The 25,368-nt window shown below is 37.8% G+C and overlaps 3 protein-coding genes and 1 pseudogene across 4 annotated transcripts; 3 read left to right on the plus strand and 1 right to left on the minus strand.

Annotated features, from left to right (window-relative positions):
• The first annotated feature begins 1,755 nt into the window (after positions 1-1,755).
• On the plus strand, positions 1,756-5,863 carry LOC143611965 (rop guanine nucleotide exchange factor 1-like). The gene is made up of 5 exons (XM_077086058.1): positions 1,756-2,042; positions 2,731-2,847; positions 2,940-3,478; positions 4,306-4,650; positions 5,401-5,863. Exons 1-5 carry the CDS (start codon positions 1,769-1,771, stop codon positions 5,755-5,757), a joined length of 1,632 nt encoding a protein of 543 aa, XP_076942173.1. The 5' UTR covers positions 1,756-1,768; the 3' UTR covers positions 5,758-5,863.
• Positions 5,864-7,974: 2,111 nt separating this feature from the next.
• Positions 7,975-14,313, plus strand: LOC143611964 (transcriptional elongation regulator MINIYO-like). The gene is made up of 10 exons (XM_077086057.1): positions 7,975-8,166; positions 8,740-9,583; positions 9,676-9,779; positions 10,292-10,476; positions 10,671-10,776; positions 10,862-11,125; positions 11,205-11,393; positions 11,489-13,657; positions 13,768-13,977; positions 14,064-14,313. The coding sequence occupies exons 1-10, from the start codon at positions 7,975-7,977 to the stop codon at positions 14,250-14,252; spliced, it is 4,452 nt and encodes a 1,483-aa protein (XP_076942172.1). The 3' UTR covers positions 14,253-14,313.
• Positions 14,314-15,446: 1,133 nt separating this feature from the next.
• Positions 15,447-16,154, minus strand: LOC143611973 (uncharacterized). The gene has a single exon (XM_077086066.1). The coding sequence runs from the start codon at positions 16,152-16,154 to the stop codon at positions 15,447-15,449; it is 708 nt and encodes a 235-aa protein (XP_076942181.1).
• Positions 16,155-19,898: 3,744 nt separating this feature from the next.
• On the plus strand, positions 19,899-22,600 carry LOC143611975 (F-box/LRR-repeat protein 10 pseudogene; annotated as a pseudogene). The gene is made up of 3 exons (XR_013149873.1): positions 19,899-20,008; positions 20,808-20,904; positions 20,977-22,600. The product of XR_013149873.1 is annotated as an F-box/LRR-repeat protein 10 pseudogene (transcript).
• The last annotated feature ends 2,768 nt before the right edge of the window (positions 22,601-25,368 follow it).

The following is a 25,368-nucleotide window of genomic DNA, read 5'->3' on the forward strand; positions in this document are numbered from 1 at the left end:
TGATCTGATTGGTTGGGCAACGATGCCTTCTTCTTTCTACTCCAACTTCCTTCACTCAAGCTGGTACCATCAACGTGGTCCAGGAAATCTCATTTAGTAATAGTTCCAGTCAGACCAGGGAAGCAGCAGGACATAGTGTGGTAGTTCGGTTCCAGGTCAGTTCCTGTTCGGATCGAGTAACGGCGATTGATAGATTTCCCCCAACGCAATCCACAGAAATTCCACGAATCCCTTGGTGGATAAGTCCGACGACTCAGCAGCAGTGTGGAATTTTCTTTCTCGTCTGCTGGATCTGATCTATAGTTAGGGGGCAATACATACCAAAAGGTTCGAAGAAGGATAATGAGTGAAGATCCGCCCCAGCCAAGTCGTCGACCGCTGCGGTACCTGAACTGAATAAAGCCCAAGAGACGATGCCCTAGTTCGATACCTGATGACTTGCCCTACTTTTTGTCTAAACCGGTTGATTGAATGTCTGAGGTAGGGCCTTCTTTGCCAAAGTAATGGGGCCCTTCCAATAGGAAGAAGGACGCTGAGACAAGGAACTTCACTTCGACGCTGGGTAACACTTCCTCCATCTTTGGAATTGAATCACTAGTAGCAGAAGGAGGCAAGTAACTAATTAAGGAAAGGCATGAGTTTCCCTTTTCCAAGTAAGTTATGGAAAAAAGTGATTATTAGCTTTCACCCTTTCTCCGCCTAAAAAGATCCTATCCTCTTGCAGCTGGAGCTCTTGATGGCACGGGCAAGACAGTTCATGAATGAATGGCGAGTTTTCTATTTACTAGAATATCTTTCCGGAAGCTTCTTTTTAGAATTGGCGGTGGACTCTTTTATTAGGGAAGGGAAGAAGGGGCCTAAGCACGGCAGATGCCGTACACTTGAGTGGAAAAGGAAAGCGAGACCTTACCTCTTTTTCCAGGCCTGTTCGGACATACGGTTCCCCCGGAAGATCAAGTTGATGAGCCGTGTGATGGGAAACCTTCCCGCACGGTTCGGAGAGCACTGAATTAGAAAGAGAGGTTCACCACTACATCATTCAGCCGAGGAGCCGAGTGACGTGCCAGCGCTACTAATTGAGTGCCAGCACGTAGCTGTGCTGTCAGTAAGAAGGTAGCCGGCGCCTTTCGAAGCCTAAGCCCTTTCTTTTCTAGTGTGCGCTTTAGTTTGATTGAAGCTAGCGCGCTTGACTAAGAAGATAGAAAGGGCTTTTCTCGCTTGGTTAGTAAAGTCAAGTTTTTGGCCTTATCTTGCAGGTGACGACGACGTCGAGTTGACGGCTCTAGGTCGATTTTGAAGTTAAACGAGCTTAAGATCGAGCTAACGAGTCGAGCTGAGCCTGGGTCGATTTTGGTTCGGCTATTAAAATGATCCAAATCAGCTAAGGGTGTTTCATATTAATTTTTTATAGCTAGTTTTATTTGAGCTTTTATTGAGCAAGTCGCGAGCCACGAGCCCGGAGTTTTTGAAAGAACTATCATAATATGTCATGTGTACAATAAGAAAGGGGTGGTATATGAAGATATTTCATATTTCTTATATGCGTAGGTAATTCTGAGCGTAACGTGTTAATGTGTTATATTGTCCGTTCATTCTTCATCTTCATCTTCATCTTCATCTTCATCTTCATCTTCATCTTCTCTCACTCTCCGCCACAACCACTGTCACGTCACCGACACCGCTATCGTCTCCTGAGATCTGTAATTCGTCAATTGAATTCACTGATCTGAAAATGTGATCTGGTTGTTAAGTTAGGGTTTCTGATCGAATGGTTGGGAGTGGGAGAGAAGAGAACGACAGCAGGAGTAGCAGCGAGAGATGCTGCGATCAGAGCTACAGTCTCAGTGCTGACGTCAGCGAGTCTGAAACCTCCAGCAGCATCAGTATCCGCGGTAGCTCGTTGACTTATTCTCCTCCGCACAATGGCTTCCGTACAGTTTCCGTCACGGATTGCATCTTTCCTTCGTTTGGCGGGAAGGACATGATGATGCTTTGGGAAAAGAAGCAGCTTCCTAGAAAGCAGCCTGATTCCGATATCTCTGGTTCGTATCCATCATCTCTTACTGCTATTTTATTTAAGTTTAGATAGAATTGAATAAATGAATTGTTGCTTTTTATGCTGTTAGGTTACAATTTAATTGAAATTGAACACTCAAGCATCGGTGTAATCAGTGATTAGGGCTTCTGTATAGCTTGAGATGATGAATTTCTACATCTATCCTTCATATATAGGGCAAAATTAGGATTTTTTTTTCTGAAAGTAGTAGAGAGATGAATTTGTTTTGGTTTCTAGGTGATCTGGATCCTTGCATTGTTGCAGACTATGTCATGGACACATGCTCCGCCGATTAAAATGGAGGAACCACTATAAAACACGCCTAATCCGCCATTTCATATGGAGGGACCACTAGTAATAGTTAGATTGTACACATCACATCCCATCGAGCATCTTACTTGGCTTTGCACTGTTCACGATCTGCCATTTGAAATGACGAATCTTGAGTATTTTACTATTTCATAGTGGTTCGTTCCTCCATTTGAAACGGCGGAACAAAAGTTCATATGGTCTGCAACATTGTTAGGGATCGCCTGGAAACCAGAATATTTTCATCTCTCTCCTAGAAACCTCTGAAGCATGTGAATTTCTCTCATTTAAAAAAAATAAAATTAGCACAATGAGACTTAAAACCAAACTCGTGAACGCTGTGTCTATTTTTCATTGGTTTGCAGAGATTGACATGATGAAGGAACGGTTTGCTAAGCTTCTTCTTGGTGAAGACATGTCTGGTGGAGGCAAAGGAGTCTGTACGGCCCCAGCAATCTCAAATGCCATTACAAATCTTTCTGGTCAGTGAATGTTCAGTTCTAATGTGCCAAGCCTAATTTACCTTTGGCCGTACTATCTTTTTTCTGATTAGAATTTGATTAAAAAACGTTAGCTTCTGTGTTTGGAGAATTATGGCGGTTGGAGCCATTGGCGCCACAGAAGAAGGTAATGTGGCAGAGGGAAATGGAATGGCTTTTATCTGTGAGTGATTCCATTGTAGATCTTGTGCCTTCCATACAACAGTTTCCAGGTGGAGGCACGTATGAAGTAATGGTCCCACATCAGCGGTCAGATATGCAGATGAATCTTCCAGCTTTGAAGAAGCTTGATGCTATGCTAATTAGTATACTAGATGGATTTTGCAATAAGGAGTTCTGTTATGTTGATCGTGGGATAGTTCTACCTCAAGGTGATGGTTGTGATGCATATTCATCAAATGTTCCATCTGGAAGACCTTCAGTTAGGCAGGAAGAGAAGTGGTGGTTACCTTATCCTAAGGTTCCTACAAAAGGGTTATCAGAGGATGCCAGAAAGAAGTTGCAGCAGTACAGGGACTGTACAAATCAGATACTCAAGGCTGCATTAGCAATAAATGGTAACGTGCTTGCTGAAATGGAGATACCAAGTGCTTACTTGGAAGCATTGCCAAAGGTATATTTTCAAGCTGTTGATTTCCCCAAAGTTTTATCTTCAAGTGAATTATAACTTATAAGATATGTTGATATTTTCCATTGTTGGGATTTGGCCAAATATATCCATCCATGTCATCTTTTATCTGCCTAAATGTGTATAATATATCTGGATAGCAGATTTGTAGAAATTTACTGAATCACGTGCCTACAACATATGCATCTTAATCTTTGCAAAAAAGTATTCATTGGACATTGTCACACAACTTCAGTCAATAATCCCTCTCCCTTCTTTTGACATGCATGACTTTATTTTCTCTTTTAATGTTGGATGCTCTGTTTTTTTGGCTTTGCATGTTAGTCATTTAGCATCATAAATTGCTATACTTTCTTGTTTCCTCCTTCAATTATGATGATTTATCTAAGATTCTAAGTTCTATATGGTCATTACTCGATAATGTTGTTGGTGGTATGTTTTTCTATATTTGATCACTTAATAAATATATTTTATCAGTTTTAACTTCAACGAGACAAGCAGATATTGACGAATTTTGAATGTTTTATTAATATATATACACATTTTTGCATATATTTGCAGTTGTGTTTTGCTGTTAGAATATTTTGGCAAGGATGGAAGTGTATGATACATTCATTTGGTCTAGTTTGTGCTAAACAGTGTTAATATGATATCCCTATTTTTCCTAAGCTGTTAGAGAGCGTTGTATGCTCTTGTAAAAGACTATTTTGTGGTAAATAAGTTTCCGTATTGTTCATTACTTCATTATATGTATATAGTGCAAGAATTGATTTTATAGTCTTTTTCTAATTCTTTTTTCAATATTAATGCAGAATGGAAAAGAGTGTTTAGGTGAAATCATGTACCGTTACATAACCGCAGAAAAGTTCTCTCCAGAATGTCTTCTTGATTGCCTAGATTTGTCATCAGAACACCGTACTCTGGAAATAGCCAATAGGATTGAAGCAGCTGTCCATGCATGGAGGATTAAAGAGCATAAAAAGCATCCAAAAAGTAAGCGTTCATCATTGAGTTCAAAGGTTAAAGGCTTAGTTGCTGACGGTGATAAGAACAGTTGCTTATCACAAAGAGCAGAGACCCTGTTACATAGCTTGAGACTTCGTTTTCCTGGCCTTCCACAAACCTCATTGGATATGAGCAAAATTCAATATAACAAGGTATGCAAGTATGCTTAATACGCATTTAAATTCGTCTTCTATGCAACCCTTAGTTTTTTTGTTGCAAATGCTTGTCATGTTAGATCGAAGCATGCATATAGTTTACTATCGATAATTAAATTATAAATCTGAAACCGGCTGGTTAAATGCAGATTTAAGGGGTTCCAAAGGCACCCAAAGCGCATTTTTAAATGCATAGAACGTCTTAATAAGCTTATTTTGTAAATAGATTATTATTGAAATCCTAATTTATGTAATCGTATTTGACTGAGTAATGCTCATAAAGAATAGGGAAAATTTCATGTGTATTTCTACAAACTATCACATTTCACAAGTCATATATGCCTACCCAAATTTAAAATATCATATATACCCCTAGAAATTAACTGAAATATCTTATTTAGCCATTTCATTAAAAACTGTTAAACTATGGCCACTCGACCTATTTCTCAAAAAAATCACATTTGTCCATTTTTAACCTTAAATTTCAAAACTCTAAAACCTTGCAAAGAACATATGTTTTCTATTTAGTTATTTATCCACTTATTTTAATGACTGCTTTATACTATAATCATGAAAAATAAATTATAATCATGGTTTATTTTTCTCAAATTTACTCATTACAAAACCAACTGCACATTACCCTTTTAACCCATTACAAAACCAATCTCACATGCCCAATTATGCCACCCGTATCAAGTTCTTTGACATATTTCCTTGTGTAATCTCTGAAATTGTTGTTGGTTGCAGGATGTTGGGCAGTCGATTCTCGAAAGCTACTCAAGGGTGATGGAGAGTTTGGCATTTAACATAATGGCAAGAATCGATGATGTCATCTTTGTAGACGATGCTACCAAACGTTGTGTTGCTACCGAATCTTTGTCAATTTTCAACAGAGGTGGCGGCCTTCCTGTTCAAAAGCGAATGGCCCCTAGTCCATTTTCAGTCAAGCATTCACCTTTTTCATCTCCATTTGCCACTCCAACTCTTTGTTCATCTCCACCGGGCCCCACTAACAATGACAATCATCTTAAGGCTGCTGACCTGGATATGCCATGGACACATGCTGCCGGGAAAGTACCTGTTAATGCTCCAGAGCGTGATTAAGTTAGTGATACATAAGACCGGTGGTTTTTTAGTATCTGTGCATGTTAGCTTGCGTCATTGTTTGATGTTTTCATAATATGTTTTCTTGTTAGTAAGACTAGTAGTTGTTTTAAGTTTTAACAGTCTGGTACCACTAATTAACCTTACTACGACTATGTATTATTCTATAGGTAATGTCGCAATTCTATTCACTATGGTTTCCGTATTGACTAAATCTAGAATCAGAACCATCTATGTATTTATTACACTTGATCGATGTTTAAAACTCAGCCTCGAACTCCTTTATCAAATAAGCTTGTTTTAGGTTTGAGCATGGCTCGAGTCGAGCTTTAACGATGGAAATGATCATTTCTAGAACGGTTCACATCAATTTTTTTCCCCACTTGTTTGTTGATGTTGGTTGATTACTTTGAAGTATAAGAGAGCTTAAAAAAATCTCTATTTTTTTGTACCACATGCATGCCCAACTCTTCTGAATTCTTATCATTATCAACATTCGGACAACTATAAGAATAAGGTTTTTTAGACTTTGAAATGCTAATAAAAGAACAAATTACATTATTTCATTACACTGTGTATATCAAATTTCAACTATTGTCCTTAAACCTCATTAATTACACAAATTATTCTTCTTAGGGTAGGCTTGTAAATGAACTAAACGTTCGGTGAACTATTGTGAACCGTTTGACGTAAAGTTCGTTTATGTTCGTTTATTTAATAAACGAACGAACATGAACAAAATATTTGTGTTCGTTTAATTAAACGAACGAGCATGAACACATGTTACGTTCGTTCATTTATGTTCATGAACGTCTGTTTATGTTCGTTTATGTCTGTTTATTTATGTTTGTTTATGTATTAATATAAAATAATTAAATATTATCTAGATATGTTATCTGCTTAAAGGTTTTATATTTGTGAATTTGCGTTCATTAAGTCTTTTTATTTAAGTTCGTTTATGTTTGTTTGTGTAATTTACATTTGTTCATGTATGTTCGTTTATCTTTGTTCAATTATATTCGTTTAGATTTTAAACAAACGAACACAAATGTCCATTTTTAAATGAACGAACATGAACATAAATATTTATTCGATTAAGTGTCCGTGTTTTTTTAAAGTTAAATGAACAAACACGAATATGCCCTTGTTCGTGTTCATTCGATTCGTTTACAGGCTTTCATTATTCTTATTGATGAATACATCGGTCTCAATCTCTAGGCTCTGCCGATTTTATATGTGTTCCTGAACCGTTCGTGAACACATTAATTTTTTTAATGAACGAACACGAACATAAAATCTCGTTCGGTAAGTGTTCGTAAACACAATATTTTCTTAACGAACGAATATAAACAATACCTTATTCGTGTTTGTTCGGTTTGTTTGCACCCATATCTTAGGGTCTGACGGCTTTGTTGTTTCCACCATTGACATGTCACCGTTTCTTTTTTTTTTTTTAAATGACCAAAATGACTTTTGACTATTCTTATCATGAGAACCATTTATGAAGATAATAATATTGAGGTACTGTTGAAAATTATTAAGCAACCCAACTGTAGGTGTTCTACAAATCAAATTTTGAATATTCAAACTAATCAAGTCATTCGAATTTTGATTTTTTGAACATGGATTCGAACTCAATTATTTAATTTGAATCGTCCGAATCCAAAAAAAAAAATTTATTTGACATTGGGCTTGGGTTTAATATTAAATAACTAGCCCATATATGATTAATGTAATTAGAAATATGTTTCCATATAGACCTACACGCATATATAATTTGAATTCGTATCTAATTTAAAATAACAAATTCTTATTCGATTCAAAACTCAATTACTAAATCAAATTTGAAGCAAACTGAGTTCGAGTTTTTAAAACCGAATTCCAACCTTCAATTTCAAATTCAAATTAAATTGGATGTGGCTCAATGGTAGAGCACTCATTCTATTAGTGAGAGGTAGGGGGTTTCAAACCTCAATATTAACAATTTATATTGGAGATACAAGGACCCTTGCTTATCAGGGTTTGAGTCGTGATCTCTCCCGGTTTTACTGGCTCCTCACTATTGTGCCGTTTGGCGGGCGTTTGGGTCGACTCTCAGTTCCCATTTAGTAAAAACCCTCGTCTTCGCCCCCAATTCAGTTTGCTCCGTAATAACGAACGAACCAAAAGTTCAATCAACAACTAATTCGATAAGACTTTAGTTTGAGGTAAAAAAAAATGAAGAAATCAAACAGAAAGGGTGAGAATTCGTCTACTGGACGGAAGAAGACGACGATGAAACCTAGTGAGAGTGACATGGCGTCAGGTGTAATGGGCGGTATAGTTGAGAAGGAGGTTAATCAGGCGGTGACACAGCCTCGGCTTACTGTTCTTCCGTTTCCTGTTGCTCGCCACCGCTCTCATGGACCTGTAAGATCTTATTACTGTTTTTATTCATTTTGTTGTTTTTAACTTTATATTGACAACTCATTCTCTGTGAGGGATATATACTGCTGCATATACATGTACACGAAAACCAAAATCGAAAACAGAATTTATAATCAGAGGTAATGATCTAACTATAATCCTCAAATTTTTAAGTTGTTGATTATTTTGTCACCGAAAGTCATAAACTTCAGCGTCTGTCACATGGGAGGTCAAGACTCATTGCCGATTTGCACTTCAATTAAGTACTTAGCCAGTTAGCCCACTGATTTGTAGTTTTGTACTTTAATTAACCCACATAATCCAAGTAATGAGTTTTAATTCAATTAGCTCAAATGCCTAATATATATGCATTTTGAGATACTTTAAAAATAAATTTTATTATCAATCTTACGGTCCGGTTTGGTTTTATGCGGTTTGAAGTTTTTGAAACCGACTGACCAAAAGTTAAAGAAAAAAACCTACCATGAAACCAAATGGATGGTTTCACGGTTTTAAACTGAACTGTCACCCCTACTCATAGTTATCTGATGTGTATATATGTTTGATGTTTGAAAGCATTGGGCTCCAAGGATTACCAGTTTGAGCAGCCATGGTAAAGATGACGAGGAAGAAGATAGAGAAGAAGAAGATCTTACAAACTTCAATCTAGTTGCAGCCGAGGCTAATCCTATTAAAAGGAAACAGAAAAAAGCTTTGGATTTCAGACAGCGGAAAGAGATAGTAAATAATGAGGACAATGCCGGTTTGTATAACAAGAAAGAACACAAATCTGATGGTAATGCAAAATCACATGATGTTAAAAAGGAATTAAACAGTGCAAAATCAGAAGTAGTGAAGAGCCATGAGCATAACACAGGCAATGCTGGTATTGATGGCGTGCAGAGTAATACTGGCAATGGTACACGGTCAACCGTCAAGTCAAAGAACACAACTTCGAATCCTTCTCATGTATCTGCAGGTATTGAACATGGTTCTACAAGTATTGAGAGTGAGATTGATGCTGAGAATCGTGCTCGGTTGGAAAAAATGTCAACTGATGAGATTGCAGAGGCACAGGCTGAGATAATGAAGAAGATGAGTCCTGAATTAATAAAGATATTACAAAAACGAGGGCAAAACAAAATGAAAAAGAATAGTTCTATTAGCTCTGCTGCTATTGGCTCCATTGCTGAAGCATTCAGTGAAAGTAAAAGCAAGGAATCAATGACTGATAATGCTCATAGCATGATTATTACAAACCCAGATCAAATACAGAAAGAGTTAGAGAATAAAGACGTGCCAGAAGTAAAGTCATCCGCTACCAGTTTGTGGGATACATGGAGCACAAATGTTGAGGCCGCAAGGGATTTGAGATTTTCTTTAGATGGAGATCTTGTAAATGATTATGGTCAGGTGTCAGGTACCTATGCTACCTTCACTTGCATTTTCTTATGAGATTATTGTTTATCTGCCAAAATATATTTAATTTCCATACAACGAATCTTGCTCCAGGTAGTGTTGAAAATGCTTCTGAACGTGACTTTCTTCGAACCGAGGGTGACCCTGGTGCTCTTGGTTACACCATTAAAGAAGCAATTGCTCTCACTAGAAGCGTGGTTAGTTATATTACTCAATTTATTCCTTTACACACACACACACTAAAAATCATTTTAATTTTTTCACTTATACTGTCAAGCAGACTGCTTTATTCCATTATATCATCTTTTGAACCTTCAATGTAGTTTTAAGTTGTTTCTCAAATACTTGCAAAATATTCATGCATCGTATGTAATCGAAAAGCTGTCTGTTTGGTATTGATACCACAGAGAAAAATGGTCATTTTCATTAACCTTGTGTATATCAGTTAACATTTAGAACAGAGAATTGGGAGAAATGCACTTGTATTTCACTCACTGAACTATAACATTCATTGCATATTTATACTAGATGAAAACTAATATAATACTATACAAGTTGCAACATTATTGGAGACAGTTGCAGGGATAACTTGCTGCTATACTCTACTATCTAAATTGTTCAATGCATATATATTATACTCTCTAACACCTTGACATAACGATATAAACCCATACTGTTCTTACTTGCTCTCGTGCTATTTGTATATAAGGTTCCTGGACAAAGGGCTCTTGCTTTGCATCTTCTGGCATCTGTTCTTTTTAAAGCACAAGATAATATTATCAAGAACCAGACAGGGTCAACTTTGAAAGTTGGTAATCATAACAAAAATGTTGACTGGGAGGCTCTTTGGGCTTTTGCACTAGGTCCAGAACCTGAACTTGCTTTAGCACTCAGGTAAGTTTAAGTTCAAGATTTTCTTGGAAGGATTCAACCCATGACTTCATATATTTCAATCTAAATATGGATTTTCTTGCCATCTGTTATGAAGTTCAACATAATAATCAAGCCAAATTCATTTTCATTATCATGCTTTTGATTTCATAGAGAATAATATATTGCATATATAACTCATGTTTTGTGACTCGTAGGATGTGTCTTGATGATAACCATAATTCTGTGGTTATTGCTTGTGCAAGAGTCATTCAGTGTGCCCTGAGCTACAACTTCAATGAACTCTTGTTTGATATCTCTGAGGTAAAGTTACTTTCTTTACTCAACTCAGCTTATCAGTTATTTTTGTCATAATTAATTTCTCACAAGATACACTTTTTTATTCCAGAAAACAGGAATCTTTGAGAAGAATGTCTGTACAGCTCCCATATTTAGAAGTCGACCGAACATTGATGTTGGTTTTCTTCATGGTGGATTTTGGAAATACAACACTAAACCCTCAAACATTTTTCCTTTTGATAAGATTATTAAAGATGAAGAAGATGCCGAAGATGAGCACACAATAAAAGATGACATGGTGGTTGCAACACAAGATGTTGCAGCAGGCTTAGTTAGAATGGGAATTCTTCCAAGAATTCGTTATCTGTTGGAGGTAAGAATGATTAAATTACTCTAGTTTGACTTTTTGGTCAAATGCTACATGACCAATAAATTGTTCTGTATGTTCTCAGTCTGACCCATCAGCAGCTTTGGAAGAAAGCCTAATTTCAATACTCGTTGCAATAGCAAGACATTCTCCTACATGTGCAAATGCAATTATGAAGTGTGAGAGGCTAGTTCAAGTTATTGTTCACAGGTTCACTACAAAAAACCAAACCGAAGTCGACTTTTCAAAGATAAAATCTGTTATCTTAATGAAGGTATGACCCATCTACACCATCTTCATCTATTATTCTAAGCAGTTTGGATTAGTTATGAAGCCAAAAATGTTTTCTAAATCTTTTATGTTAAAAAGGTACTGGCTCGATCAGAGAGAAAAACGTGTGTGGAATTTGTGAACAATGGAACTTTCCAGAAGCTGACGTGGCATTTATACCGTTGTGCACTTCCTCAAGATCACTGGATGAATATTGAAACAGAAAAATTCAAACTTTTATCAGCTTTACTGGTTGAACAGTTACGTTTTTGGAAGGTCTGCATTCAATACGGGTGTTGTGTATCTCACTTTTCAGACCTGCTTCCAGCTCTTTGCATCTGGTTAGACATTCCCACATTTGAAAAATTAATGGGAAAAAATATAATTCAAGAATTCACTGCCATCAGTAAGGAGTCATATCTGGTCCTGGAGGCTTTGACCAGAACACTCCCAAATTTTTACTCTTCACAGAAGGTTGACCAGTCAACAGACGAGCCCATGAATGACACAGAGACTTGGTGTTGGACACATGTGGGCCCCATGATTGATTTAGCACTTCAGTGGGTATCTTTGGAAACTGATCCTTATTTATCTAGCTTATTATCGCTGTCTGGATGTGCGGAAAATGAAGGGCCGACTTTGACTAATGTTTTATGGGTAATATCTGCTGTTTTTCGCTTTCTTTTTGGTGTTCTAAAAAGTGTGGTTCCAGAGGATAACTCCATTTTAAGTGGGAATCTTCCATGGCTACCTGATTTCATCCCAAAGATTGGATTACATTTAATCACAAATCGGATTTTGAGCTTTAACAGAAGTGATGTTAATCATGTTGGCTCGTTTCTCGAGCTTCTGAGTCAATATAGACATCAAAGTAATCAAGAAACATCATTAGCCTCTGTCTGTTGTCTTAGCGGGCTGTTAGAGACTGTTATTACAGTTAATAAACTGATAAAGCTAGCTAAAACCGAGGTTAACGATTCATCGATTGACCACCAGAGTTCGGAAAATGCTGATAGTATTCTTACTGATGGTATACTCAAGCGTTCTATACCTGAGATGGCAGCGTTACTGACAGCTTTCATGAAGTTGACTTCTTTGGGTCAACTCATGCAATCTGTTGAGATGTTTGGTAGAGGTGGTCCTGCACCAGGTGTCGGTGTTGGATGGGGGGCTGCTGGTGGAGGGTTCTGGTCTTTAAACATTTTTGTGGCCCAAATGGATGCAAGATTGGTCCTTCAGTTGCTTGAGATCTTATTGGTTGAGTCTGTTAAAAAGAAAGAAAACCCTACTGTTGAAGAGAGAAACATAAATATGGAAAGATTAAATTGTACTTTTGGCTTATGTTTACTCGTGGGCCCCATGGATGTATTTATATTGGAAAAGGTGCTAGATATCTTGCTACAACCACAAAATCTCAAATATCTTGATTTTGGTATCCGCCGATCATTAACATTTGGATGGAAGTATACAGAAGAAGAGTACTTAATGTTCAGTGAGAATCTAATATCTCATTTTAAAAACAGATGGTTGCATGTGAAGCAGTCAAAGTCAAAAGTCAAAATTAGAGACGGTCAACACGGAGCCTCAAAAAAGAGCCAGTTTTCTCTCAACACCATTCAAGAAGACGTTGACCCGTCAGCAAACACTTCTTTGGTAACAGAATGGGCTCATCAAAGGCTACCACTTCCTGATCATTGGTTTCTCAGTCCGATCTCAACCGTTGACCACACCAAATTGGTCAACCTTTCGGTCAACCCTAACTTCCTGGAAGTTTCCAAAAGTGGGCTGTTCTTTATTCTAGGTCTTGAAGTAATATCCAGTCACAGTTCTAATTCCTACTCGATCCTGAACGTGCCAGTAATTTGGAAACTGCATGCTTTATCTGTAACCTTATTTTCCGGGATGGATATTCTTGAAGACGAGAAGACTCGAGACATTTACAGTAATTTACAGGAGTTATATGGGCAGATTCTTGATAAAAAGTTGTTGGAAGTTGGATTGACTAATAGTGTTGGCTTTTTGAAGTTTGACAAGGAGATACACGACAGTTACTCCACGTTTATAGAAACTTTAGTGGAGAATTTTGCTGGTGCATCGTATGGTGATTTGTTATTCGGAAGGCAAATTTCAATGTATTTGCACCGTTGTGTTGGAGCTCAGGTCCGACTTGCGGTTTGGAACGCCTTATCAAATATTAGAGCTCTCGAGCTTTTGCCACCACTGGAAAAATGCTTAGCCCAAGAAGCAGGATATCTAGAACCTTTGGAAGTAAGAAATATTATTTATTAACAATCTTATGTTTATTAAATAAAATGGTTTTCAAGAAGTTAAAACTTTCATTTCTGTTTTAACTTAGTGGGAAATTTGTTAATTAACAGGATGATGAAATTATTCTGGAAGCATATGTAAAATCATGGGTTTCCGGTTCCCTCGACAGATCACTAACTAGAAATTCAGTTGCGTTCACATTGGTCGTTCATCATTTATCGTATTTCATCTTTGGTAATCATTCTGGTGACAAGAATTCATTAAGAAATAAATTGGCCAAATCTATCCTTCGTGATTACTCCCGAAAATCAGACCATGAGGTATGTTTGTTTTCTGTGTCAAAGGTTTCTTCTATCTTGTTTCATAGATTTTGAAGATATAATAAATGTTATGTTTATTATGATAGGGGATGATTGTAAAACTTATACAATATGAGAAGCCAGCAAGTTATCAAAAACTGGAAGAAGCTGAAAACGGGTCACTGCAGGGTTTGGAAATTGCAAGGAGGCTTACAATATTGAGTGAAGCCTGTGAAGGGAATTCGACACTTTTGAGTGTAGTTGAAAAGCTCAAGAAAGTTATCCTGAATGATTAATGGTTTTCTTGATGAAATGTTGCATGTAGATTTTGTTAAGGGACTTGGAAAAGATAATGTTGAAACTGGAATATGTTTGGATGTTTAAGGTTCCAATGTTACAAGAACATTAGAGCCATGGATTCTTAATTTTCATGGTGAATGGAAGTAATCTGTGATGGTTTACCAGGGATTTGATTTTGGGCAAAATGTTTTTCTAGTTTCAGAAAACCAAATTTGTGATGAATGTTGATGAACATACAAGTTATATAAAATGTGTCTTCATGTTTGTTTATTTATAAAATAAATGAACTTTCCGCCGAACAATTCATGAACGATTGCTTCGTTTACAACCAAAAGATGCAATATATCCACTTGCTTTCTCAAATTTATGTGAAATTAATTTTGGCTTAACGTACTTGAGTGTCCTAAATACCCTTAACTTTTCATATATGATGTAGTTGCAGTCCTAAATCTATTATAACCACTTTGGGTGTTTTTCGTGTTATACTTTCGGGTTTCTCGGGTCGGGTTTGGGTTTTATCGGGTTAGGTTAATTGGGTTTGAGTATTTGACCTAAAAAATAAATAAGATGCTAAAATTAAAGCAACATTATCATCTTCACTTAGCAACATAAATATGCAAATAATAAACCAAGATAATCCAAGACAATCTGTAAACAAAGTGAAACTAAAAGGTTGAACAACACCTGTAGAATCATCGAACAATACATGTAGAATCGAACAAACTTGAAATCAATTTGTAAAATAAGTAAAATATATAAGCAATTATAACTCAAAAGTAGAATAGTCATAGAATTTAAAACAAACAATATGCAAATCGAAGAGTCTGGGTATTGAACGTGTTGCACACTAATTGTTACAAGGTATCAAACGCATAACAGGTTTTTTGGGTTTACTCGACACTAATTGGTATGTAATCCGTAAGTGGATCAAACTCAAGAAAATCTAGAGAGAAAGAGTAAGCTTTGGGCAAATTTTCTGATCTTTTCATTGCAAACTAATCCAAGTTAAATATAAAATGCAATGAAGAAATAAATGGTAAACATGGATGCATGGAAATAATGGTAAACATGGTTTTACTCTCCTAAATGCATGCTAAAAATGGGAAACGTGCAACATGGAACAAATAGCACATGCTAGCTGACTTAGTCTAGCAACTTTTTAGGAATCTTCGTTTCTCTCCTGGGTCGGGTCATGGGCTCCTCTTCTGGGCTGGTCTTCCTCTGTTCATATGGCCCGTTAACAATGGGTTGGAATGTATCAACTGCCCCTGCTGAAAAATGACATTGTCCTCAATGTTAAAGGAAGGAAAACGTTGTTTAAGTATCTCCAAGTCCTCCCATGTTGAGTCCTCGACTGGTTGTTGTCGCCACTTGATTAGCACTTCAGTTTGTCCAAAGTCACCAACCCGGACATCGTCGATGCTTTCTGGCTTTAAGTCGTGTAGATCTTGTTCTCTAAAGGCATCGATATCACCACTGTAGTTGGTAGTATCTCCAAAACACGGTTTGAGTAATGAAACATGAAATACCGGGTGCACTCTTGATCCTTTTGGTAAGAGCAGTTTGTATGCCACCTTCCCGATGCGTTGGACGATCTTGTAGGGCCCAAAGAACCGTCGCGATAGCTTGTGATTCTTCCTGTGCTGCACAGAAGACTGTCGGTATTTTTGTAACTTCAAGTAGACCATATCATCAACATTAAACTCCTTGTCCAGCCGATGCTTATTAGCCTGTTTTGCCATCCTAGCCTTTGCCTCCTCAATAGCAAGTTTCAATGATTCAATGATACGTTGATGATTTATGAGTGACGTCTCGATCGATGCATTCTTAGTGGCTCCTGGAAAGTAATCGTGAATGGAAGAAGCCTCATATCCATACAACGCCTTGAAAGGTGACATTTTAATTGCCGAATGATAATGAGTGTTGTAGGAAAATTCTGCCAAATAGAGGTATTTCTGCCATGTTGTTGGTTCATCCATCACATATGCTCGTAAGTAGGCTTCCAGGTAGCGGTTCACTACTTCGGTTTGGCCGTCAGTTTCAAGGTGATAGGCACTAGAATACAACAACTTAGTTCCCATGAGCTTGAACAATTCTTTCCAAAAACGGCTAATGAAAAGTGGGTCACGATCGGACACTATGGTTTCGGGCAACCCGTGTAACCGATAAATCTCTCGCATGAAAATAGAAGCTAACGAGAGAGCCGTGTAATGTGGCGACAATCAGTCAACAATGACCCATATCACCGACTTCCCCTTTGTGGATGGTAGACTTGTGATAAAGTCCATTGAAATATCAAACCATGGGGCTTCAGGCGTTGGTAAGGGTTGCAACAGACCATAAGGTTTATGAGTGGGTACCTGACACGTTGGACATGCTCTGATAAACGCAGCTACATATTTCTTTATTCCCAGCCATGAAAAAGAGCTTGTAATCCTCTTTATTGTTGCTGTTACTCCGGCATGGCCTCCCAAAAATGAGGAATGGAACTCCTCCAATAGTTGTTGACGTAAATTTGGTTTGTAACCATTCGGCTGTAGGACTGGATAGGAGATAGCAAAATTCATGGGTTGTTGAACTCTACTGACTGCACCGGCTACCTTATTTTCCTTTCCTGGCTTGTAGTGAACCTCAAAATCGTAACCCATCAATTTAGTGACCCATTTTTGCTGCTCTGGTGTTTGTATAGTCTGGGTGATCGGTGTGTACTCGGAATCGCCTACCCAAGAGGTACTGCCACCACTTTTTTACCGCTTCTGTTATGGCGTATAATTCCTTCGTGTAAGTTGATTGACCTTGCATGGTAACAAAGAGCTTCTTGCTGAAAAACGAGATTGGGCGGTTCTGCTGTGACAATACCGCCCCGATTGCATATCCTGATGCATCCGTTGTTACATCGAACGACTTTGTAAAATCTGGTAAGGAAAGAGTAACTAACCGTTGCATGGTTTGTTTTAAGTCTTCAAATGCCTTGGTGGCCTTGTCATTCCAAGCAAATTCCTTGTTCTTCAAAAGATCTGTCAACGGGGAAGCAATATGAGCATATTGACGGACAAAGCGTCGATAATATCCCGTTAACCCTAAAAATGCACGAAGGATTGTGAACGAATCTGGAATCGGCCAATTCTGTATCGCCTCGATTTTGTCATGCTCCAGTTCGACCCCTGACCGGAAATCTTATGGCCTAAAAACGAGACCTCGGTGACGGCAAAGACGTATTTCGACGGTTTGGCCCTGAAGTTGTTTTTCAAGAGGGTGCCAAAAACATGGCGAAGATGTTGGTAGTGCTGATCGGCGGAACTACTATACACCAATATATCATCAAAAAAAAACAAGAACGAACTTGCGTAAAACCGATCGAAACAAGTCATTCATAGCTGCCTGATAGGTCGACGGCGCGTTTGTGAGGCCAAAGGGCATTACGAGGAATTCATAGTGGCCGTCGGCAGTTCGGAAGGCGGTTTTGTGGATGTCCTCTTTTGCCACACGGATTTGGTGATAGCCCGCTCTCAAATCAAGTTTCGAAAAGATTTTAGCACCGTGTAATTCGTCAAGAAGCTCATCAATCGTCGGAATGGGAAAACGATCTCGAATGGTGACGACGTTTAATGCTCGGTAATCGACACAAAATCGCCATGATCCGTCCTTTTTTTAACGAGAAGCACCGGAGAGGAAAAAGGGCTATAGCTGGGTTGAATAATGCCATCACTTAACATTTCTTCAATCAAACCCGTCATAATTTGCTTCTGATAATGCGGGTATCGATACGGTTTCACATTTACGGGTAGGATTCATTGGTGAGTGGAATGTGATGGTCGTGGTTCCTGTTAGGGGGTAGGGTATGGGCTGGTTGGAACAGTTGGGTGTAGGTTTTGAGTAAGGTGCAAATAGTGGGGTCTGCATGGGTTAGGTTTGTGTGGTCAGTCACAAGATGGGGTTCATGGAACATAAACATGGTGTGTAAGGAAGCAATTGAATCATGTTTGAAAGTGAACTGCTAGAAACTTGTTGAGTCAGTGGTTCTAGTGCAAGGCTTGCCGTCTTTGATGAAGGAGATCTCCGGGATTGAGAAATCAGCCGACAAGCGACCCAAGGTGCTCAGCCATGAGATGCCTAAAACGACACCCGCACCTTCCACTAGAAGGATAAAAAATGGTAGTTGAAATTGGCTTTTGTTGATGTGAAACGTTACCTCCGGACAGTAGCCTGTGCATTGAATGAATTGCCCGTTCCCAACCATTACTGAAAACGACACGATGGGTTTGGATTCCAGTTGTAGTTGAGAAGCTATACGGGGTTGAAGGATGCTGTGGGTACTCCCACTGTCAACAAGGATTGTAACCGGATGAATTGGTGTGGGAGGATGAATTGTTGTTTGCCAGGTTGGTTGTTGTCTCGATCAAAGTTGAGAGTTGAGCATTGGTGTGGGAGGATGAATTGTTGGTGGCTATAATCAACTGGGAGAGTTGATCGGATATGGTGGGCGGAAGGTCGTCTCCGGTGTTATCACGGCGAGGCGGCATACTAGGAGGTGAGTCGGGAATGAAAGCACCAAATGGTATGTAATCCGTAAGTGGATCAAACTCAAGAAAATCTAGAGAGAAAGAGTAAGCCTTGATCAAATTTTCTGATCTTTTCATTGCAAACTAATCCAAGTTAAATATAAAATGCAATGAAGAAATAAATGGCAAACATGGATGCATGATCCTAAATGCATGGAAATAATGGTAAACATGGTTTTACTCTCCTAAATGCATGCTAAAAATGGGAAACGTGCAACATGGAACAAATAGCACATGCTAGCTGACTTAGTCTAGCAACTTTTTAGGAATCTTCGTTTCTCTCCTGGGTCGGGTCATGGGCTCCTCTTCTGGGCTGGTCTTCCTCTGTTCATGTGGCCCGTTAACAATGGGTTGGGATGTATCACCAATGTTGTTGAAAGTCTGGCCCGGCCGGTTTAACCGGTCCGACCGGAAAACCATACCGATTGAATCGGTTTACTTGCTTTTTTTTTTGATAAAATTTTTTTCCAGCCTTGCCCGTTATTTTTTACCAAAGTTGTTCGGCCCGGTTGAACCGGTCGCCTGCCTGGTTCCCTGCCCGATCCGGTTATGAAAACATTGCTCGAAACCCTAAACGAGCACCGAACGAAATTAGGATGGTTCAAGTTCCAAGGATACGAGCACTTCATGTTCAGGGTATGATCAATTGTCGCTGGGCCATTTAAAGACAAAGATAGAGAAAATGTGTGTCAAAGTTCCTTAAACTAGTCTTTCACGATCTGTTAGCCTCCAACGCGTCTTTCACGACATGTTTAGCCTCCAACGGGTCGTGAAAGACGCGTTGGCCAACATGTCATGAAAGACGCGTTGAGACCAAACATGTCATAAAAAATGTGTTTATATGGGATATTTCTGGGAACTTTTATTTACGAGGATAAATATAAAATGTGTCTCAATTAAAAAGACATTTTTCCATATAACCTTAAAAGGAAATTTGTATGGCGTACCTCAAAAGCTGCCTACGACAGTGGTTGAGTTCCGGGTTGCGGATTTGCAGCAGAAGATAAGAAGCTGGTAGGTTATATTTTTTTTAATTAATAACTACAGGGACTGTTTTTGTTTTTATGTTTTGGATATTAACTTCTTGATCATATTATTCAGTCTGGATTGATTGAGCTGTCGCTCCGGAACTGCTATAAATTTAGCGGAAAGCTTTTTTCTACGATAGGAGCACGCTGCAAAGGCCTAAGGTTGTTGTCTATTTCCTTATGATATTATTATGCCATTTTTTGTGTCTAAATAAACCCGATTTCATAGAGTTAGTGTTTCTGCGTTCTCGGTTACAGTTTTGTAGGTTTTACTTTTGTGATGTTTGAAATTTTATTTTGTTAGACCAAGTGTTGTAGGGTGGCATCCAAAGCTTCTTTGGGCGCTAAGCGAACAACGGGGCAAGGGGCTTTATAGGTGTGGCCACATCTTTAATCCAACCAATCTGTTTTGCGCGCACATTTTTTTATAAAGAAGATTAAATAGTATTTGTGTTCAGTTAAACCGTCACGCGTTTTTGAGTGACAAGTTAGTGAGAGCCAGAGCCTCCGTTCCTGTGTGGCAGTGACGTGGCGGACGTTTATTATTTTTAGTTAAATCACTACACAGTCTTATAGCTTTTAATTGGTTTCTAGATAAATTGAAACAAAGAGGGTATTTCATGGCTGAAAGAGAAAGTTGAGTTTTGAGGATCAGCAGACAACAAACTTGTTTTTATTTTCAGTATTGAGATAAAAACTTTGATTGTCACATAAATTGTTTGTTGACAAATGAACTTTCTAGAGTTTCTCTCAACATTACAGTTTGTAACAAAGTCCAGCACAATTCAGAACAGAACTTGAAGGCTAATTTCTTTGGCTTTTAAAGTAATTCGAACCTCTAATTTGTTTTGACTTTTTTGTGGAACCTTTTAATGAAATAATTGATTATACTCATGCACATGGAAGACTGCCATATGGTAGATCTGATGAATCGTTTTAAGTATAACTTACATTTCTTCAGGTCACTGTATGTGAGTTCTATAGCTGATAATGGAGAACTAGAGTTACATGATGGCTGTGACCTTGAGAAATTACTTGAGGGCTGCACTCAGTTGGAAGTAAGATTTTATTACTTGTGAGAATGCTTGCTTTTAATTTATTGTGATTTTTAAAGCCATTTTGTTCCTCAGGAACTTGTCTTAATGTTTGATGCTACATTATTTCCCGACCCCGATTTCACTTGTGCGATGAGTTTGGCTTCTGATAAACTCACTTATCTTCAAATCAGGTACATACGCGAACAGATGGTCATAGAGCTACTTAGTCCCATTGTGACACCAAATCAATCACCCAATCATATTCTGCCACCTGTATTCCCAAACATTCACAAACTCTGCCTTACAGTAGACCGCATTTCTAACACCATGATCAACATAATATCAAACACTCTTGTTCGTTTAACCCATTTGGACCTTCGAGACAATCCCATCCTTGAAACCAGTCGTGATGACGACTTTACTGATGATGGTCTTCAGTTAATTAACCAACATCGAAGATTAAAACACCTTTCCCTTATTCGCAGCCATGAATATAATCCAACGTTCTTCAGATATGTTACTGATCAGGGCTTTCTGTTACTAGCTGCCAACTGTACAAACATGAAAAGCATATCTCTTGCAGGATTCTGCCATGTCACAGATACTGGTTTCAAAACTCTTCTTTATGCCTGCACAAACTTATATGAGTTTAAGGTTTTTAACGGACCCGCATGACCGACCTCGTGTTTCATGACATGTATGCTACTTCACTTGGCTTGACTTCTGTAAGTTTAAGAATGTGTAAACTACTTACGGACTCCGCTGTTTCTCAATTGGCACTAAATAAAGACTTGAAGTCATTAGCAAACTTCAAAAACTTAGGACTTTGCTGTTAGATCATACTGATGTAACCGATTTGGGTTTGTCATATTTACAAAAGGGTGCAAAAAGCAGTCTTGTTAAGTTTTCCGTTAGGGGGTGTGGCGGGTTAACAAGCAAGTGTGTTTCTTCTATTTTTAGTGGCGGGTCAAACCGAGAATTAGAAGAGTTGGATTTGTCTTTTCTGCGTAATCTCACAAATGGTAGTGTGCTTTTTCTTGCAAAGAATCGGATCCCGCTTGTTGATCTTCGAATGAGAGGGTGTCCGCTTATCGGTGATATGTCGGTGATGGCGTTAGCATCAATGACAATGGCGGATGGTGACAGGTTGCATGGTAGTACTTTGAGATCACTGGACTTGTACAGCTGTGGGGGGATTACTAAACTTGCTTTTCAGTGGTTGAAGAAACCTTATTTTCCTGGGTTGAGGTGGTTGGGAGTAAGTGGTTGTAAGAATCATGAGTTGGCTGGCTTGTTAGCATTAAATAGACCGTTTTTGAACTTGATGACTCGTGGGGAAGACCTTGGGACGGATATGTGGGATGACTTTGATGATATTATCTTGCATGATTATGATAGCGTTGAGGACCCCGAGAAGTTTTTTCAAGATGATGATGATGGTGATGGTGATGGTGATGGTGATGGTGATGATGATGATGAAGATGATGACGATAAAGTTGATAATGATAATGAAGATGATGACGATAAAGTTGATAATGATGATGATGGTAATAAAGATGATGATGATGATGATGATGATGAAGTTGATGGTAATGATAATGTTTGTAAGGTTAGTAATGGCGGTATTGTTGTTGTTGATGATGTGGTCGGTTGGGAAAAATGTTTACTGATGAGAGTGAAGTTGTTCGGGCTGCCATATATAAGATATTACTCATAAGGGGGCAAAACAAAATGAGAAAGAAAAGTTGTATTAACTCTGCTGCTGTTGGCTCTATTGCTGAAGCATTTACTGAAGAATCAGCAACTGCAGAAAGAGAGTAAAGTCATATGCTACTAGTTTGTGGAATGCCTGGAGCACAAATGTTGTCACCATCAAAGAAGAAGCACTTGCTCTCGCTTGAAATGTGGTTAGTTATATTATTTATGTCGATGTAGTTTTGGAACTTGTAAAAGACCATGTTGAAACTTGGAAATGTTTGGATATTTAAGAAAACCTAACTAATATTATGGGTCAAATGTTTTTCTAGTTTCAGAAAACCTAACTAATATTACTTATCTTGAGATGAATGTTGATGAATATGCAGGTGAAACAAGATTAGATTCTTATTAAATTGTTGTAATTTATTTTTGAAACAAAAAGGATAATAATTGTTTTTAAGTTATGGAAATGTTGTGACTCTTGAAATAGTAATTCGTTTGAATTCATAAATCATCTGAGGTAATTCTCAGTAGGATGTCTTTGGCCTTCCGTGAGAATTTGTTGGTGTTAAATTCAATTGGTGTTTTCAGTTTTGATTTTTATTTTTACTCATGCAAAATTTGGTGTTTTTGGGGTTTGAAACCATGTAAACTACCGTCACAAAGGAATAGTTCGCTTTCTTCTATAAAAGTTAACTGCAGTTTACCATTAACTGTATACTGCAAGGGTGCAGGAAGCAAGATAAGAAAAGCAGGACCCTTCATTAAAGTAACGTTTGGTGTTGTGATGATTCAAAGCTTAAAGCTTAACTTATTCTATATTTTGTGTATGATGTCTTCTGTCTTTGTATTTTTTTCAATTTCCTTGTAGGTTTTAAGAGCATTTGGGATTGAGTTTGAAAAATGCTTATTATCTTATTGGTGTTTTCAAAAAGCCAAAAATCTAAAATGTGTTTGGCAATCACAATTTTTTTTTATTTTAGCTTTTTGAAAAAGTTAAAAAACAGTTTCCTAAAAGCCTCAAATCCTGCCTTTTCAAAATGGCTTTTTGAAAAAGTCGATAAGCATTTTTCGAACTCAATCCTAAACATGCTATTAGTTCAATATTAATTTCTTTTTCTAGTGTTTTATTGGTTCTATTTATTAAATTTTATATTCACCTTTTGTTTGATAATTTTTTTTTTGAGTTCAAGTGCAAAAATCACTCCTGTGGTAGGAGGCGTTTTACAAGAATTGATTTCGTGGTGGCAAAAGCGCAGATATCACCCATGTGGTGAACATTTTTTTGCAATCGGGTTTAGCCGTTAAGTCCCAACGTTTAAAATACTGTAAAAAGACTCTTATGCCCTTGCAATGTGCAACCCAGTGGTTGTGTAACATAGCATGAATTCTCATCAGTCTTAGGCCTTAGCGGGATTGCAACACTAGACTAAGAGATTGAAGACTTTTTTCCAACCCTCGATGTCTTTAAACGTTTTCCTTCCAAATTCAAACATAACTGATTATTGACTTTTTAACTAACTTTATTTGACCATATTGACTTTCACCAAAATTAGAAGTAACTGATTAACCTTAAACATGATTAAGTGATTAACTAACCAGATTGACTATGATTGACAGTTTGACACTAACTTATTAACTAAACTAACCACATTGCATACAAGATGGACTAACTGCATACTATACGAAGACGATTCAGTTTGACTACCACATGCATATAGACATTCACTCAGTTGATCATAACACCATTGCAGCAACACACACATTAGATAGATACATGTGTGTGTATGTGTCTGTGTGTGTGCCAACATGTCCACAAAACATTGATTAAACAAGCCATTGTTGAATTCAGATGATCGTGGTGCTTGAACAAGATGATCGTCTCAAGTGGTTGATCGTTAAGAATACGACGACATTAAGGTTGTATCTTGTTAAAAAAAGGGGGGGGGGGGGTTCCTGCACGGGTTGGGATAATTTGGTGAAATGACGGGTTTGCCTCTGGATTTAACAGATCTAGGAGACAGTTAGTTAACAACAGAGTCGATTGCAAAAAAAAAATGTCCACCATATGAGTGATATATGTAATTTGCCACCATGAGGTCGATTCCTGCAAAATGCCTCTCTAACACACGAGTGATTTTTACACTTAACTTTATATCTTTAAACACTAGATAAGTTGTATAGAGGAGATGCTTGTGAGTTTGCTAATTTTGGGCTGGGCACACATGACCCCTCACTTGTCCCGTACTTTAAATAATATAGTTCTATGATTCATATAATTAGATATTTACATTGGCAAAAAAGAATTGATTGCCTTAGAATTTGTTGTTTGCCCTGATCAAATTTTTGAAAATCGAATTCGAGTTTGTAATTCTAATTCGCTTTGGTTTAAAAATGGTTTTTTCTTCAAGTAAAATTCAAATACGTTAATTTAAAAAATAAAAAAAAGGAGTTCGAACCGTATTTATTAAGAATTTGAGGGGAGGGGTGCCATGATATGTGTCTATATTGTTACTATGATATTAGTAAGAGTCGTTAGTAGAAGTGTAGAAGTAAGTTAATTAGTTTATAGCATCAAGTGTATTGTTTCAAGTACTGTGACAATGAGATCATTCAAATCGAAAAACAAACTACCCATTGTTATAAAAGTGTCGGTAAGACACTTGCAAATAATGGATGAAATTTTCAAACCAATTATATGCACTTGTCTCCCTAAATAGTGTTCCTAAATAGTATTCTAACATTATAAATAGAGTGTATATATAACGAGTACTGGCATCCCAAAAT

Source organism: Bidens hawaiensis, unplaced genomic scaffold, assembly GCF_021521415.1.
Source record: "Bidens hawaiensis isolate Kalapana, Puna unplaced genomic scaffold, B.hawaiensis_p1.1 tig00032833_1, whole genome shotgun sequence".
Taxonomy (NCBI): domain Eukaryota; kingdom Viridiplantae; phylum Streptophyta; class Magnoliopsida; order Asterales; family Asteraceae; genus Bidens; species Bidens hawaiensis.